The sequence below is a fragment of the Pezoporus flaviventris genome, unplaced genomic scaffold (genome assembly GCF_033815535.1).
Source record: "Pezoporus flaviventris isolate CSIRO_AGI_PZ_B2104156 unplaced genomic scaffold, CSIRO_AGI_Pfla_v1 ptg000029l, whole genome shotgun sequence".
NCBI lineage: Eukaryota > Metazoa > Chordata > Aves > Psittaciformes > Psittacidae > Pezoporus > Pezoporus flaviventris.
The window spans coordinates 16,961,861-16,977,871 of NW_026892577.1; the positions used below are offsets into that span (position 1 = coordinate 16,961,861).

Below are 16,011 nucleotides of genomic sequence, written 5' to 3' on the forward strand. Positions count from 1 at the left end.
AAATGCTGTACTTGCCTTTTCATACTCATATCTTCTTACTAGAATACTACATCCGTCTCTAAGAGTGTGAATTTCACTTTGTATTCAGAGATGCTCAGTTTCTGCAGTATCTTTTGTACTGTTAAAAACTCCATTGATGTCGTATTAACATATCAAAGACGAAGCACTTGTTTTCTTTAACTTTTTTCAATATGGAAATCTTAGCAGTTACTTGAAAACCCAGTGAAAAAAAGTGCACACACACATGGGTTTTGAAGTTCGTGGTGTTATTTCCGTAAAGCAGGGCTGGGAAACCTTTGACTTCTGAGCCAGCCCCAACCTTCTGCTGTTAATGTACAGTACAAAATGTACATTAATCCCCATGGTTACATTATTTTACTTTTTTTTCTGTATTATTTGATAGAATAGATACACAGGTACTATAAACTGGTTAATGTGTGGCTCCTCAAATATGTGTGAACAGCCTGTTTGGACTCTGCAGAGGAAAATACTTTTCCTTCCTGCTCTGGAGTTTTTCTTCTCTTCAGGCTGCCTAAAAATCAATTAACAGAAATAAGAGTAATTTCTGTGGTCTTGGGTATGATTTGGACCCCTTGTCTCAGGTATAAAATAAAGCACGCAAGGTGGACAGAGCTAATAAAAACTGCTTAAAGCAATTTGTTACATTTAATAAGATTGCTTCATTAAGTACTTTTAACACAAGAATTAGATATGATCTACAATTAATTTAATTGGTTACATTTTCATACGCACAAGGAAAAGGCCGATTCTGTGAGTTTTATCTGAGACCAATGATTAACATTTATGTTAATGCAACTGCACCTGCATATTTGTAAGCCTTGGCAGAGACGGGGTTCAAGGTTTTTTTCAGCAATGTGGTTTCTGTCCAAGTCATTTTTTGCTTGGTGTAGACTTCAGATACAGCTCCAAACTCATTATAAAATTGACAGAGATGATGTAAATGTCAACTTTAAGTAAATTTAACTTTTTTCTGCTCTGTTAGAAAGCATTGTAATGTTGGCATAATTTAAATTATCACTGCATTCCTTCAGGCCTATCTTTTTCATCTTTTCACCCTTTGTAGAAAAACTGCTTTCGGAAAAAACTTCTGCCTTGTCTGAAATCAGGCAATAGTGGAAAACTTTATTTGTTTCATTTTTCCCATGAAGACACCAATGGGATTTTTTACATTAATCACATTTTTTCTGAATCTGAACTTGTAGGCTAAACTGGTGACATGACATTAGGAAACAGAACACTGCAATTGTGGGAAATATCCAGTGGTACTGCATGTGTAACAATAAAGAGATGGAGTAGCCAAGGCTAACTTTTTATTAAGAAGACATGTCAATCTGGGTTTATGTTAGCAATTGAAAAATAAGCAGAGGCAAAAACATGTTAAACAACAAAACAATGAATGAGGGAATGAGGAGTTTTATTGTGTCAAATTCAAAACCCTTCCCCAAGTGTCCCCTCACCCAGCTTCAGCTAAGAGAATTGCTCCAGCCACTGCTTTCCCTACCCATGTTCCTCTGTATTTCCCTTCTCCCAGCTTTTTTGGATTGATCCCTCTGTACTGCATACCCTGAGATCTGAAGAGTAAGGATTTTAAAATCATAGAATCATAGAATAGTTAGGGTTGGAAAGGACCTTAAGATCATCTAGTTCCAACCCCCCTGCCGTGGGCAGGGACACCTTACGTTAAATAAATAAAATATGCTAGTCACAATGTTATTTTGGGGCAGCTGCTTTAAGTATTGTGAGGTGCTCCTTGTGAGATACACAGTTTTCTCTGTCTTTTTGGTACTGCTGCAGAACTTGCATTCAGGTCTGTGGGCTAATGCATGGAGGGGGAAACTGTGAGCAATACCTTTTCCTTTACAACTGTACTATTCTGTAAGATGAGCAACTGAGCCTTAACTCAATGCTTACAAGAAATGTTAAGAGAACTTGTGCAAAACAAACTAGTGCGGATGTCTGCCATATGATATCAACAGTTTCTACTAACATAGATAGCTATGAGGAAAACTAATGTATGATGATTAATTTTTCATTTTCTAACATCGTCCTCCAACCACCAGCTCTGGCACCTCAAGCAAGTAATAACAGCCTGTCTGGAAGCACGTTTGGCTTTGACAGGACAGGTGGACGCCAAAGTAGAGAATATGCTTTGTCCCAGTGATATCTGGGTCTTTGCTTTGCTCTTTGCCAGACACTGAAAGGGAAAATGCTTAAAATGTTGAAAGGTTTTTGGATCAAAAGCAACATGATGTTTCTTCTAGAATGTACAAGCAAATTAGTTAAAAACCAAAAACACCTTAGTGATGCTTTAGATAGCTAAAGCAGAGGGAAGAGACTAGGTGTGAACGTTTTATTTATGCATATTGAAAGGTATTCAAAAAACCCTGCTGTACTGCTTTTTACTGATCTAACTAGAAGAGGAGACATTTTACTTCCGTGCTAATTTCTTCTCTTAATAGTCACTTTTCTTCCTTCTTTAATAATAGCAATAAAATTTCATTTGGAAAAAACTATCACAGGAATAGAAGTATTGCAGTGGAATATTTCTGAAGAAATTACAAGAATGTTGCACTGTACTGACTCAAAATGTGGTCTGAATTATATTTTATCAATATTAATTAATATATCCCAGTCACTTGCATTTGTATTTCATGAAAATTTTTGCTCATTCATACTTTTGGTCTCCCAAGAGATCAAGTTATCTCAGCTTGACAAGTATCTAACACAACTCCTCACTGGCCTTTCCATCTGGTTGAGTCGGGAGGATTTGATGCGGAATCATAGAATCTATCGCTACGTCTAGGCGGGTTCTTAGAGGCATTCAGTCATAAGCCCGCAGATGGTAACCTCGTGCCAGTGGCTCCTCAGCCAAACGCACGCACCAGGGGTCTGAACCTGCGGTTCCTCTCGTACTGAGCAGGATTACTATTGCAACAACACATCATCAGTAAGGTAAAACTAACCTGTCTCACGACAGTCTAATCCCAGCTCACGTTCCCTATTAGTGGGTGAACAATCCAACGCTTGGTGAATTCTGCTTCACAATGATAGGAAGAGCCGACATTGAAGGATCAAAAAGCGACGTCGCTATGAACGCTTGGCCCCCACAAGCCAGTTATCCTTGTGGTAACTTTTCTGACACCTCCTGCTTAAAACCCAAAAAGCCAGAAGGATCGTGAGGCCCCACTTTCACGGTCTGTATTCGTACTGAAAATCAAGATCAAGCGAGCTTTTGCCCTTCTGCTCCGCGGGAGGTTTCCGTCCTCCCTGAGCTCCCCTTAGGACACCTGCGTTACGCTTTGACAGGTGTACCGCCGCAGTCATACTCCCCACCTGCCGCTGTCCCTGGAGCGGGTCGCGCCCAGCATGCTGGGCGCTTGGCACCAGAAGTGAGAGCCCCCCTTGGGGCTCGCCCCCCCGCCTCACCGGGTAAGTGAAAAAACGATCATCATGGAAGACCTGAGAAGGTGGTCTTCAGAGAGTATTTTTTATAGGCCTGGAATATTTTGCTCCTTATCACCTTTGTACACTGAGAGACAAATTATATGAATATAACATAATCCTTCTTAAAGTGAAAAACAAAGTTTACATTGTCCATTTAAGTGATTTTTCTTAAAATTCTATGGCACCTTTTTAATCTTTTTCTTACTACTTTCTTTAGTTGACATTGCAGTGCAGTATAAGAAAAGATGGGAGGACAGGGGGAATTTTACAATGCAGTAGGGTATTGATGTAACACAGATACTGATGCTGCAGGCTTGTTTTTCCTTTAGAATATGTGATGCAGCACTGGAAGGAAGATTTTATGTTTGGCTACCAGTTCCTGAATGGATGCAATCCTGTGCTGATCCGGAGATGTACAGAGATACCCAAGAAGTTGCCTGTGACTATGGATATGGTAGAATGCAGTCTGGAGAGGAACCTAACCCTTGAGGAGGAAGTAAAGGTACAGCTCTAAGTTGGGTGGCTGCAGTGATTATGGGATGGTGGAGTTCAAGATCCTCAGGGCAGTGAGAGGGCACGCAGCAAAATCATTGCCCTGGACCTCAAGAGAGCTCTCTACTGGACTCAGCAGCCCCAAGTCAGGTGGTTTACATAAAGGTGCTTGCTGTCTCAGTGGTATCATCCCTGACTCTTCCTGAGTTCAATGATCTTTAAGGTCCCTTCCAAGTCAAACCATTCTACAGTTCTATGAGCAAGGGTGGGCCAGTGGCCGCTCATAACCACAGGGTACAAGCCAGCCTCTGGTCAAAAGTTCCTGACCTTTGTTCTGAGCCTTGTTGCTTACACTCTGTTAAAACACATCATGCTTCTTTTTTTCCCTCCCCAGCAAGGAAACATTTTCATCGTGGACTATGAGCTGCTGGATGGTGTGGATGCCAATAAAACAGACCCATGCACAATGCAGTACTTGGCTGCACCCATCTGTCTGCTGTATAAGAATCTGGAGAATAAAATTGTACCCATTGCAATCCAGGTGGGTTTATTGTCAGGGTAAAGGGACACATTGTCATACTGCTTATTGTCTCATCTTAAATATGAATGACTTGGAGTTTTGTATTCTTCTTACATCTTTCAGCTTGGTCAAAAGCCTGGGCCGGACAATCCCATATTCCTTCCTTCAGATGCCACATATGACTGGCTGCTAGCTAAAATCTGGGTTCGTTCTTCTGATTTCCACATCCACCAGACAGTGACCCATCTCTTACGGACACACTTAGTCTCAGAGGTGTTCAGCATAGCTATGTTCCGACAGCTGCCTGCTGTACATCCCCTCTTCAAGGTTGGTTCTTGCATGAATGGATATATGTGGGTCAGGGTGGTTATCACATTAGTTTGACAAACCAAAAAGAAGTCCTAGTGATAGCTCATCTGAGATAGTTTGGTTGGCTGCCTGGCAAGGCAATGTGCAATTAAGCCACCAGGACTTCCAGGACTTCAAACTTTACACATGGTTGCTGTTGAATTCAGAGAATTTGATTTCTTTTATTATTTGTCCCATTTCACAGCTCTTGGTGCCACACATGCGCTTCACGATAGCCATCAATACCAAAGCCCGAGAACAGCTTATCTGTGAATGTGGTCTTTTTGATAAGGTAAGTAATCCCTTTTGTGAATCTTCATTATGCTTCATTGCTCCATATGTATTTTTATCCTCTAATCATCAGATATTCCTTATTTCTTGACTTTTCTACTGAAGGGCAAACATAACTGATATCACCTGAGAAAGTGGCACACAGAACTGGTGCCTTGCTGTTCTAAAGATGTTACCCTTTACCTCTTCTCTGAGTAGCCAATTCAGAACTGGCCAATGTCAGTAGTGAGTCAGTATTTCACTCATAGCTGATGTGGCTTTGAGTATGAATATAGGAGTGCAAAGTAACATAACGTGCATGTACATCCCTGCACATGTATGCACACAGTTTTTAAAAGTACTCAGTTATTCACCTTGGGGCAGGGTGGTGAGCAAAAGAATTTGTGATTGCAAGAGGAAATTTGTACCAGAGAAAAACGTAGAGACAAGATAGATTTCTAAGTCCACAATTTTACTGCCCACAGCATGTAGATCCAGCTTTTCTTCTTGAATGAAAAGCAGATCTGCAGATCTGCTAGGATTAAAACTCAGCTTTGTCTGAGTCAGTGAAGCATAGTCATATATCATGGACTCCAGTGCAGCTCATAGGTCAAATACGAACATCTAAATCTGCCTGCACTGGTCTCTAACGTGTGCCCAGCTCTTCCTCCCCTCACTACCCCGGAAATGGCATGCTGCATCTAGGAACCACAGCAGGTTGGCACACAGCAGTCTCTGTCACAACATGATAATAGGAAATGGGAAGTTTGGGGAGGTTTCAGAAGTCCTTCCAAAAAGGGAACCTGTGTTCCAGAACAACTCTGTCCCTCTTACACCAGACCAAAACCAGCTTTCATGCTCCATACTTTTTACCCAAGGAGAAAAGAGAGGCTCAAACCAGGCACCTTCCTTGTCTTCTGTATTCCACTGCTGACTATGGAGACCTGGCAGGCACTCCCATCCCTTTGAACAGAAGCGTAATGTCACCCATGCATATGGGATGAGTGTATCAATAAGACCTGCTAGAGGGCATCCTGGAGTTCCTGAATTTGTTGGTTCCAATGTAGAAAAAAAAACAGCTGGAGGACAGTAAGTGTAAACTGACTACTGCTACAACACTAGCATCGTATGATAGAAAAGCAACATTTGGGAGCTTTTGTGCAGTGATTATCCAAAGAGTTTTGCAGTGCTGTTTATTATGGACAGGCTCTGTTTTCCAAATGTAATATATATTGAAACCCTGGGCAATCCTCGTTAGTAGCCACCCAGCAGGATCGATCTCCTGGCTTAAATTCCAGGGTGGCTAATGGTAGTCTGCATCCCTAAACACTCTCTCCTAAACCACTCTGAAGCAGTAATGAGTGGTTTAGCAAAAGCCTGTTCTAACACACTGCTGGCTGCCTTTCTACGCATACATACTGGTTCTGGAGCATAGGGCTGGCAGAAAGTGCTTTGGGTTAAATACTTTGATGTTTCTGTATCTTATTACTGTATTCCATTATAAGCAGGTGCTGTACCTATGGAGAAAATGCGAGTATTTAGAGTGATTCATGGGAGAGGTGTGAAATCTCTGAATTCAACATGCTCAGATGCAGTAGATCTCTGCAGTTTGGTACTTGTTTGTGTGGAGATGTGTTGTTCTCCTGAAACAATAGATTCATCAGCATTTTCAATACTATCTCCTACAAAACTGGAAAGGGAGTCATGGCACAACGTGAACATAATCTCCTACTGTTCCTGTCCTGCCATTCTTCCTGCAGGCAAATGCTACCGGTGGAGGAGGACATGTACAAATGGTGCAGAAAGCAATGAAGGATCTGACTTACAGCTCCCTCTGCTTCCCTGAGGAGATCAAAGCTAAAGGGATGGACAGCAAAGAGGATATCCCCTACTACTATTACCGGGATGATGGCATTAAAGTGTGGGAGGCTGTAAAGAGGTAAGAGACCATAGTTCTAGAAATGGCTAATAAAGTCACCATCACAGAGACACAGCTTCATTTTTGTGGTCTCTACTGACTTTGCTCTTCACCACAGCTGTGTGAAAGGCACCTGGGCTGTTTAGTCATGTGGTGCCTTTTCCATCCAGCATCTCTCGTCTGAGAAAAACTTATAGTCAAGCACACCCTTGAAAGACTCTGAATTCTGGCTTTTTTTTTTTAGCCTTATTTTCTTGCATTCTGTATTTCAGAAGACCCTTTAAAGAACGTACCCTTCTATGGCATTTCACAGAGTTTAGTGAGTTGGAATTTATCCCTGCAAAGGGAATTTAGTTAGCTTTTTTTTTTTTTTTGCTATGCACAAACTTGCCTTGCATGAGAGTTGTGTTATAAAACTCAAAAATTAGGCATCAACTGATTTGAGCAAAACCTTTCTTAAAATGCCTTAAAATTACAAGGCCCGTGTTTTGTCAGGAAGGGCAGCTTCCTGAGTCAGGAGACATACTGCAAGGCTGCTCAACCACACAGATGTGGCTCCTTTTCAGATATGAAACACTGCCTCAGAATGGAATGTTTTATTTGTTTTTTATTCTATACTAGCATTCAATTTAACAAGCAAAGTATTCTGCATGGCATAAATTGTTTGCTAAATATGCAGCTGTTTCTGGTCACATGGCTTTTGAAAAACCTGTTCATTAAAAATCAGATCTTCGTGTATGTAAAGTAGAAGGTTTATAATGCAAACATAATGTTTAAAGTGTTGAGTACATGTTTTCTGAGTTTTGGCAAGGGGTTTTCTTCCAATATTTCCTGCAATTGCTGATGCCCATATGAGAGAAAAGGAATCTATAACTTTTCTGTGGTTGTTTTCTTGATGTAGTCCATTTTTTATCCCTTTTCTCTTTCCTGTGTTTTCTTTGCTGATTGAGGTATGCCTCTTCAAATACCAGATAGTAATTAGTTAACTCAATTTAGTTTGACTGTTTGTGGGTGTTTACCCAGCTAGAGGAAGATGTTACACTGCCTCAACCTTGGCTGAGAGATTCTTTATAAGTGAATTATTGACTTTATAAATGACGTGAACAGTACCCTTTTGAGTGTGTGATATCCTGACCCATGAAACCATGGTCATGCGTGTGTCTAGTCACCATGAACCTCCTACACTGCATAGGGGTATCAGTCTTCACTCTTCTGATGAAGTAACTTCTCTACCCAGCATTGTTTCACATGTAGTAGATGGCCTAGATTTAAGAAACCTGATAAAGTTGTCTGTATAGAAACAATGAGGTTCACATGGCAAATTTTTAAACCCCTTCTCTAACACTCATCTTCTTATTTCTGATCTAACTGCAGAGGGATATATTCCAACCCAAAGATATTCCAACCCAAGAGGTTTATGAACACTTCATATACTAATTTATATTTGCATGGAAGAGGTTCTAAACTGCTGCCATCGTGTAAGAGAAGGATTACCTTCTGCATGCATTTGGCACAGGTCCCAGGTTTTGGAGGCAGAGCTCATGCAGGGCAGCTTTATATCTGTATGTTGCAGGATTTTTCTTTTCTTTCCTCTGGAAGCCAAAATTACTTAAACTCTTGGTGTTTATGCAGCTGTTTGTCTGCCTCAGTAACAACTTTTAACTTAGTTGGCTAAGAGAAGCCACATTGACAGATTTGTAAAAGTCTGTGAATTACAACGCATTTATAGCTTACTAGGGAGAAATCTGTACTGGATGATTAATTCTTAATCCTATCAGTCATCTTCCACAGTCAAACGTTTCGTCCTATGGGTTGTCAAAATATTTAGCAAGAGATTATAAGTACCTGCAGAGTTAAGAGTATCTCACCAAACCAGTTAATATCTCAGTTAACCATTTAAATTTAAATTTTCAGGAAACCAGGGTTACCTATTTTACAGCTTTCAGAACTATTTGTTATCTTAATGTTTTAAGAGCCTTTCTGAGGTAAGTTAGCCCAGGAAGCTTTTATAGAAAGAGGGATTTTGAGAAGAGGAACTGAATCGGGAAGAGATGTCTGCTGTATGCAGTGGGTGCAGGAGAAAGCTCTAGACCTGTTCTTCCCAAAGAGAACTTTCCTGGGCCAACCCCACTTTGGAATTTTCTGAAAAGGATGTGCAGTAGGAAGGGATCAACTATTTGAATGGTATTGAGGAGCAGATTTGGAATATCACACAGAGGATGGTGCTACTATCACAGTTTAGGAACCCCTGTTGATATACCAAAGGGAGTCTGTATCAAGTGAAGAAAAGGATGTAGAATGTAATAACAGAGGTCCAAGCAGGAGTAAAGCTTCAAACAAGACAACAAAGTGCACAGGACTGTTCAGGGGATGCAGTGGGGTCCAGCATCTATTTTGTTGGGGAAGAAAGTAATGCTGCAGTCAGAACTGAATCAGAGTTGCCTCTGTGCATCCACACTGCTTGTGGGAAGGAGGTAGGAGGGTGTTGAGACCTGCTTTTGCCCTTCTCTCTTTCCCTATGCAGCATCTGCCTCCTCTGAAAGACTGGTAGAAGGTCTTCAGAGAATGGCAGGCTTGCTTTCTCCTTTTGCTTTTGTTTTGTTCATTTGTTCTGTTCATTTGTTCTGGTGTCCACAGTTTTGTAGAGGATGTCATTCACATCTACTATGAGAGTGATGAGGTGGTGTGTGAGGATGTGGAGCTCCAGGCCTTCGTCAAAGATATTTACGTCTATGGGATGAGAGGTGTGAAGTCCTCAGGTAAGATATGATGGCCCAACCAGGTCTGCAGCTTGTAGAGTTCCTGCTGACAGCAGTGCTGCATGCACAGCATACATTGAACTGTTGGAGACCCTATCCCCTCTTCGCCCAAAGATGCTCAGTTTTATGGATGAGACTCCAGATCAGGCCCTTCCTCAGGAGACAGCTTCTTCCTTTGCCACAGCTTCTCACGATGAGCTGGGGCAACTCATGTAATCTGTTTGTACACTGGGGATTGGTCCTTTGATCTTGTCTGCCCGTGCTTTAAGCATTAGGGGAGGGGCCATCTGTATGTGCTGTTGGAACCACCAGGCAGACTGGTAGAAATCAGAAGGAGCAGCAAACGCCCCCCTGAATCCTCTCCTCCAAACCTTGCACCAAATAAGAACAAGAAGAATCTTCCCAGGAGTATCTTGCTGCACTTTGTATTTGTTCATCATCTGTGTCATCACTGAGCTGTTCTGCTCTGTTCAAGAGAAGATACTCATAATTCTCTCTAATATATATTTTCCTTTGCTCTTTCTCTTCTCACTGTCTCTTCCCTCTTGCAAACCATTACTTGGCTGTGGGAGCTCTCACCCATAGCATAGTTCTGTTCTCCCACCTGAGTTAACCCTCCTGCCTTTCCCTAAATATGTTTTTTTATTCCACTCATGTTTTGTCCAACCAGATTTTCAGGAATCTATACAGGTGCATGGGGATTCTTCATACTTCCTGACTGACAAATCTGGAAACACCTGTTGGCCAGTGACCTGGGGCAGACGGCTTGGCATTGCATGTACAAATGTTTGTGTGTGAGGCCTCCAGGCAAAACTATGATGTTTCCTCTCATTACCATCATGCACTGTATATAAGAGCCTCCTGTGCTCTACCTACTTGGACAAGCAAACGACTGGAGAACATTTTCTTCCTGTAAATATTTTGTCTAGTTATCTCTTAGGAAAAGTGTAGAAATGGCCTTGTAGTAGGAACTTCATGTTTGACCTAAGCATCTTGGTATGGGACAAGGACTGAAGCCTTTCCAGGGCTACAGCTGGGGTGGGATGCTAAAACCACAACCGGTGGCATATCTGCCACTGGAGGTGGGAAACATGACAGACATGCAGCATCCCTGTCTGCAATGCTGCCACCTGAAGGGCTACGGCAGAGAGCAGTGGGACTTGGCTGGGTATATAAGAATGGAAGGAGGATAAGTGGGGAAAAGGCTGTTGCACCCAGGATTCTCCCTCCCATCTCCATTCCTGCCCTAGGAGGGCTGCTCTGACTAGGAGCATGCCAAGCCCCTTTAAAGATGAGCACAGTGTGCTTATGAGAGTAGGACACAGGATGGAATGGTGGCTGGCCAGCGCTGCCATGTGCCTCTTCCCCCTCTCAGCTTGAGTTCACAGCTGCACCACATTGGTGGTGGGGATACGAATTAGCTGGCACAGGCAGCTTGAGCAGCGGCAGCTCACCCCAAGGTGCTGACAGGTCCTTGTGTATCCTGGAACCTGTAGTCACATTAGGCTGGGACAGGCAGAACAGCACAGGACTGTGATGTAGTGGGTATAGGAGAGATACAGGCTTGGGGGTACTTTCATAGCAAAATATTTCCCTAGTCCCTGATGTCTTGGGTTCCTATTCCCTTCTTTATAGCTCAGTTTGATTATTCCTTTTCAAAGACAGCTTTATGCAACTATTTCTGTTCCTTATTCTGTTGTTTCTCTTTCAGAAGTTCTCATTTCCTCACTTCCTGCTTGAGCAAATAAGCTCTCCCTGCACTCTTCCTCACAGTGCACTTGATTGCTGAGCCTTGGACCTTTATAAATAAAAGCACATGATCATTTCCTCCTTGGCATGAATCTTCCCTGCTTGCACTGCAGACTGAAGAAAAAGGGAACATCTGAGGCCCTTGCTCTGTGGACAATCTGGGTTCCTTGCTGCAGGGTAGGTAGGGTGTGAGGACAGGGATACAGTATTTTTCAAAGGTATAATTATATTTTGTCTTTCCCTTAAGTAACACCATGTATTTTGCAAATAGTGGTGATGCCTCACAAGCCTATATTAAGTAAGGCAGGATCACTCTGTTTTTATGGCTGGACACTCAAGATATGAAGAGGCTGAGCAGCTCCTGTTAGATCACACAGCAAGATTCAGAAAGACAATGCGCTGCTCTCAGTGACTGCTGCACAATCGTCTAATTTATGCCTTTTGAGTAGCTGATTACTACTTGGTATCTGGGCTACTTAAGCTTTTCTTCTCTCTCCTTTAGGATTTCCTAAAATGATCAGGACACGAGAGAAGCTAGCAGAATATCTCACAGTGATAATATTCACCACATCGGCCCAGCATGCAGCTGTGAATTTTGGTCAGGTAGGAATTTCTGGGAAGCCTGTTCTTTCTGGGCTGGGAGGTCCATCTACCAGAGCAAGGTCTGAGAAACCTTTTTTAGTAGATGTAAAGACATTACATTACTCTGTCTGGTCAAAATAACTCCAGAGCCATCTGCAAATCCACATGAAGCCTGTAGAAATGGAAGATGAGAACTGCATTTTGAATCCTAAATATGCATCAAAGTTAAAATTTAGGAGTTCTAACTTGTGTGTTTTAGTTTTAATGATTTTATAATGGAGAACAATTTTTTTAAGCATTTAAATGGGTTGCTGAGATGCCTTTCAGAAATGCTGAAGAGTTCAGGTGAGAAAAGGCTGAGGGTAAGAGGAGATGGTTGTGCAATGGAGAGAACAGACTGAGCACCGTGTAAGTACGGCACGCAGCTGAAAACCGGACTTTCCCTCAGGCAGGGCAGGGAATATGTATGAAAGTAATTAAAAAGTGCTTGGAAAAGAAAGAATTATGGTAAATGCAACATCTCAGATGGCAGCAAAACTCAGTGTCATATCTGAGGCAAAATACGACATCACCATCCCACAGCATTGAAGCAGGCCAGAACTGATTCTGAGTTCCCAACCTGGTGCTCATACATGCCATATTTCATGATGCACCAGTATCCTTTGCCTCTCTTACTGCCTGACCTGTAGGCATGTTCTCAGAGCAAATTTTCCAGGAAAAACCAACTGGAGGAAAGGATGTTTTGTCAATTACAGAATTTTTATTAGAGATCTCCTCAGATTAACATGAGACCTTTCTTTAATAAGATAGCTAAGTCCTTAATCTGGCTGGCGAATCTGGACTGTGTGGCACATGCCTGTGGTTAGCAGAATAGCTACTCCCATTTAGACAACCCACCTCTCTCCTTTGTGAGATCCTGAGCAAGACAGTAGAGACTTCCTTGTCTCCTTCAGTCCTTCTCTAGACAATCTCTCTGTCCTTTAGTCTTCTGTTTCTCTTCTAGCCTACTCTTTCTGAGAGGCTCATATTACAGAAGCAAACTCCCTGGTGCCAAGACTCCTGATTTTCTTTGCAGTGTTCCAAAATACCAACCACTGTATCTTCTCACTGTGCTCTTTTGCAGTATGACTGGTGTTCCTGGATTCCCAATGCCCCACCAACAATGCGCTGCCCTCCTCCAACAGAAAAGGGGACAGTCACCATTGAGCAAATTGTGGAGAGTCTGCCAGACAGGGGACGTTCTTGTTGGCATCTTGGAGCTGTGTGGGCCTTGAGCCAATTCCAGGACAGTGAAGTAAGTCAACTTAACTGCTCTAGATTGTGGAGATATAGGTGAGATCATGGGGGCCATGGCACTCATGGACTCATGATATTGTAGTGCTGCTTTGTGCTTGACCATGTTTGCCTTTCTGTGGAGGTGTGTTAGTTTGTTCTTGTTCTGCTAGGTACAAACCAGCTCTGAGCGAGAAGTTGTACTTTTACTCTGAGGCTGTGTTTCAGCCAAAATGAATGTTTCTAAACTCAAGCACAGCGTTGCTGAGTAAGGATGCTGTTGTGGGAAGAAGAGGGATGCAGAAGCACAAGGGTTTTCTCCACTCCTTGCCCCAGCAGTGCTGGTGGAGAATGTACAGCACCCCTTGTCCTGTCCCTTTAGAAAGTCTGCCCCCATGTCACATGCACTACAGCTGTGACTCGTGTCTGGCTGGTGTGGAGTGCAAACAAAACAAGCCTAATGGAGGCTTTGCAAGCATGATAAAATGAGGTTGTAGGTCCTTGGTTGTCCCACCCAAGGGCTTTGTCTGGATGTGTTTCCATCCTTAAATGGAAGATGATGGACAGAAGGTACTTCAAATGAAGTCTTCCTTTAAGAAGAAAGCAGATTTCAGCTGAGAAGCTTGTAGAATAGGGAGTATCATGGAAAATAGTTACCTAAAGCAGGTAATATGCCAGTATGCATATTGGCAATGTGGCATTCAGGGCACCCTTAGGGTCTAAGCTGACTAAAGCAACTGTCAGGTTGAAGTCTGAAGGACAGTTTGACATTAACAGAAACTTCCACTGTCACTAAAAGAAACAGTCATCTTTCGTTTTCATCTGTGGCTGTTCATTCACCCCCACGCTGTCCTTTTCTGTAGCAGCACAATTGTTTGAGTGGCTATGCAGAGATCTGGCTTAGGAAGCTGATCTGGCTGACCACTAGCCTGAATAAAAGCGCTTATTTTTCAGTGGGTGAGCTCCCTGCAGGTGGAGGAGGTGCCACATAAACATGAACCAGCTCTACCGAAAGATGCAGGGATGGAAAAAAGCAGCCAGAGGTGGAGGGATGATGGCACAGCATCTTTCTTTGGCAGTGCCAAATGTAGGCTAGCTTAAACATTGATAGGACTATTTTAATAGTAGCATGTGTAGGGGTCTGGGTGCTGTTCTGCTGAATGGCATAACATTGAAACAGAGTAGCCTTTGCTTTCTCAAAGCATGATCTCTTGGTTGTTTTTCATTTAGCTGTTTTTAGGCATGTACCCAGATGAACACTTTGTGGAGAAGCCAGTGAAAGAGGCTATGGTAAAATTCCGCAAGAATCTGGATGAGATTGTCAACGCCATCGCTGAGCGCAACAAGAAAAAAAAGCTTCCTTATTACTACCTTTCGCCAGATCGCATTCCCAACAGTGTTGCTGTTTGAGCAGATACTCAGGAGAGTTTGGAGGCATGTAAAGCTAATGATGCTTTCCTGCTACATATGCTTCTTTTCAATTAACTCTCAGAAACTGATAAAGTAAGAGACCCAGCCCCTCCATTACAGCTGATCCATCATCTATTTGGACTTTCAAAACAAATTTGATTATGACTGATCTTGCAGGCAAAGTCTAGTTGACAACCTTCTAGGTCAAATTTGTTGCAACTTTATTTTTCCAGGATTTATTAGCTAATCTTCGCATCAATATTCGTGTTTCTTTTAGCTTTCCCTCACCTGGACAAGACAATATAATCACAGATTCACTTATTCAATGAAAATAATATCATAAGCAATAAGAGAGTTGCATCTTTAAAATCCTTCCTATTTTTAATATCTGACACTGGTAATATTTGAAAATATAATCTTTAAAGTTTATGTATTGTTTTTAATCTGATTAAAACAAATGTTAAATATTTTCACTGCAACTGTGAATTTCCTAATCACGATGAAGATAGAAGTAGGACATTTTCTTAGCATAGCTGGTGGGTTTTTATCACTTTCTTACAGAGTTCATGTGAAATTGGGCAGCCTAATTCATATGAGAAGAAAAATTTGTTCCTATAATAAACCTATATATTTTCTACATAAATCTAGGAAGGTTTGTTTCAGCCTCTGCCAGGAGAGTTTGATGTCCTTCATGTGTACAGGCAAATGTTTTGCTTAGCACAATGCCAAAAAGACCTAGCAGTACTCATGCTAGATTTCTGTTTCATTATTGAGGCTGCTGGGTTTCGTGGGTAGCTTCTTCTGGTTTGTGGTAGATAAAAAGGCTACTTTGTATAATGATAAAAGATGTGGAGAAGGGTTAATTTTCAACCTCTAAGAGGAATATTTCTATTTGGGCAGTTGAGTGTAATTGGCATGTTTCACCTGAGAAAAAAAAATCAGTTTTGTCTGTTTTGTTTAGAAGCGATTAGGTTCAACTATTTGGGCTTTGTTTAAAGTTGAGAGAGTCACTGAGATAATGGAAGCAAAAATGAGGTTTGGGAAATTTAAATCTCATAGTTTTATTAATAGAAGCCTTCCAGTATCTGAAGGGGGGCTATAGGGGTGCTGGGGATGGGCTATTCATTAGGGACTGTAGTGATAGGACAAGGGGTAATGGGTTAAAACTTAAACAGGGGAAGTTTAGATTGGATATAAGGAAGAAGTTCTTTCCTGTTAGGGTGGTG

General features: G+C 42.0%; 1 protein-coding gene across 2 annotated transcripts in view; it reads left to right on the plus strand.

The window, feature by feature from the left end:
* The window catches only part of ALOX5 (arachidonate 5-lipoxygenase), a 36,697-nt gene extending 21,067 nt beyond the window's left edge, over positions 1–15,630 (plus strand). For both annotated transcript variants that reach the window (XM_061459304.1, XM_061459303.1), the window contains exons 6-14: positions 3,795–3,967; positions 4,352–4,498; positions 4,601–4,804; positions 5,031–5,117; positions 6,856–7,034; positions 9,651–9,772; positions 12,024–12,124; positions 13,227–13,397; positions 14,606–15,630. In XM_061459304.1, coding sequence (XP_061315288.1) covers positions 3,795–3,967; positions 4,352–4,498; positions 4,601–4,804; positions 5,031–5,117; positions 6,856–7,034; positions 9,651–9,772; positions 12,024–12,124; positions 13,227–13,397; positions 14,606–14,785 — 1,364 coding nt within the window. In that variant the 3' untranslated portion in view covers positions 14,786–15,630. The remainder of the gene's footprint in view (positions 1–3,794; positions 3,968–4,351; positions 4,499–4,600; positions 4,805–5,030; positions 5,118–6,855; positions 7,035–9,650; positions 9,773–12,023; positions 12,125–13,226; positions 13,398–14,605) is intronic.
* The last annotated feature ends 381 nt before the right edge of the window (positions 15,631–16,011 follow it).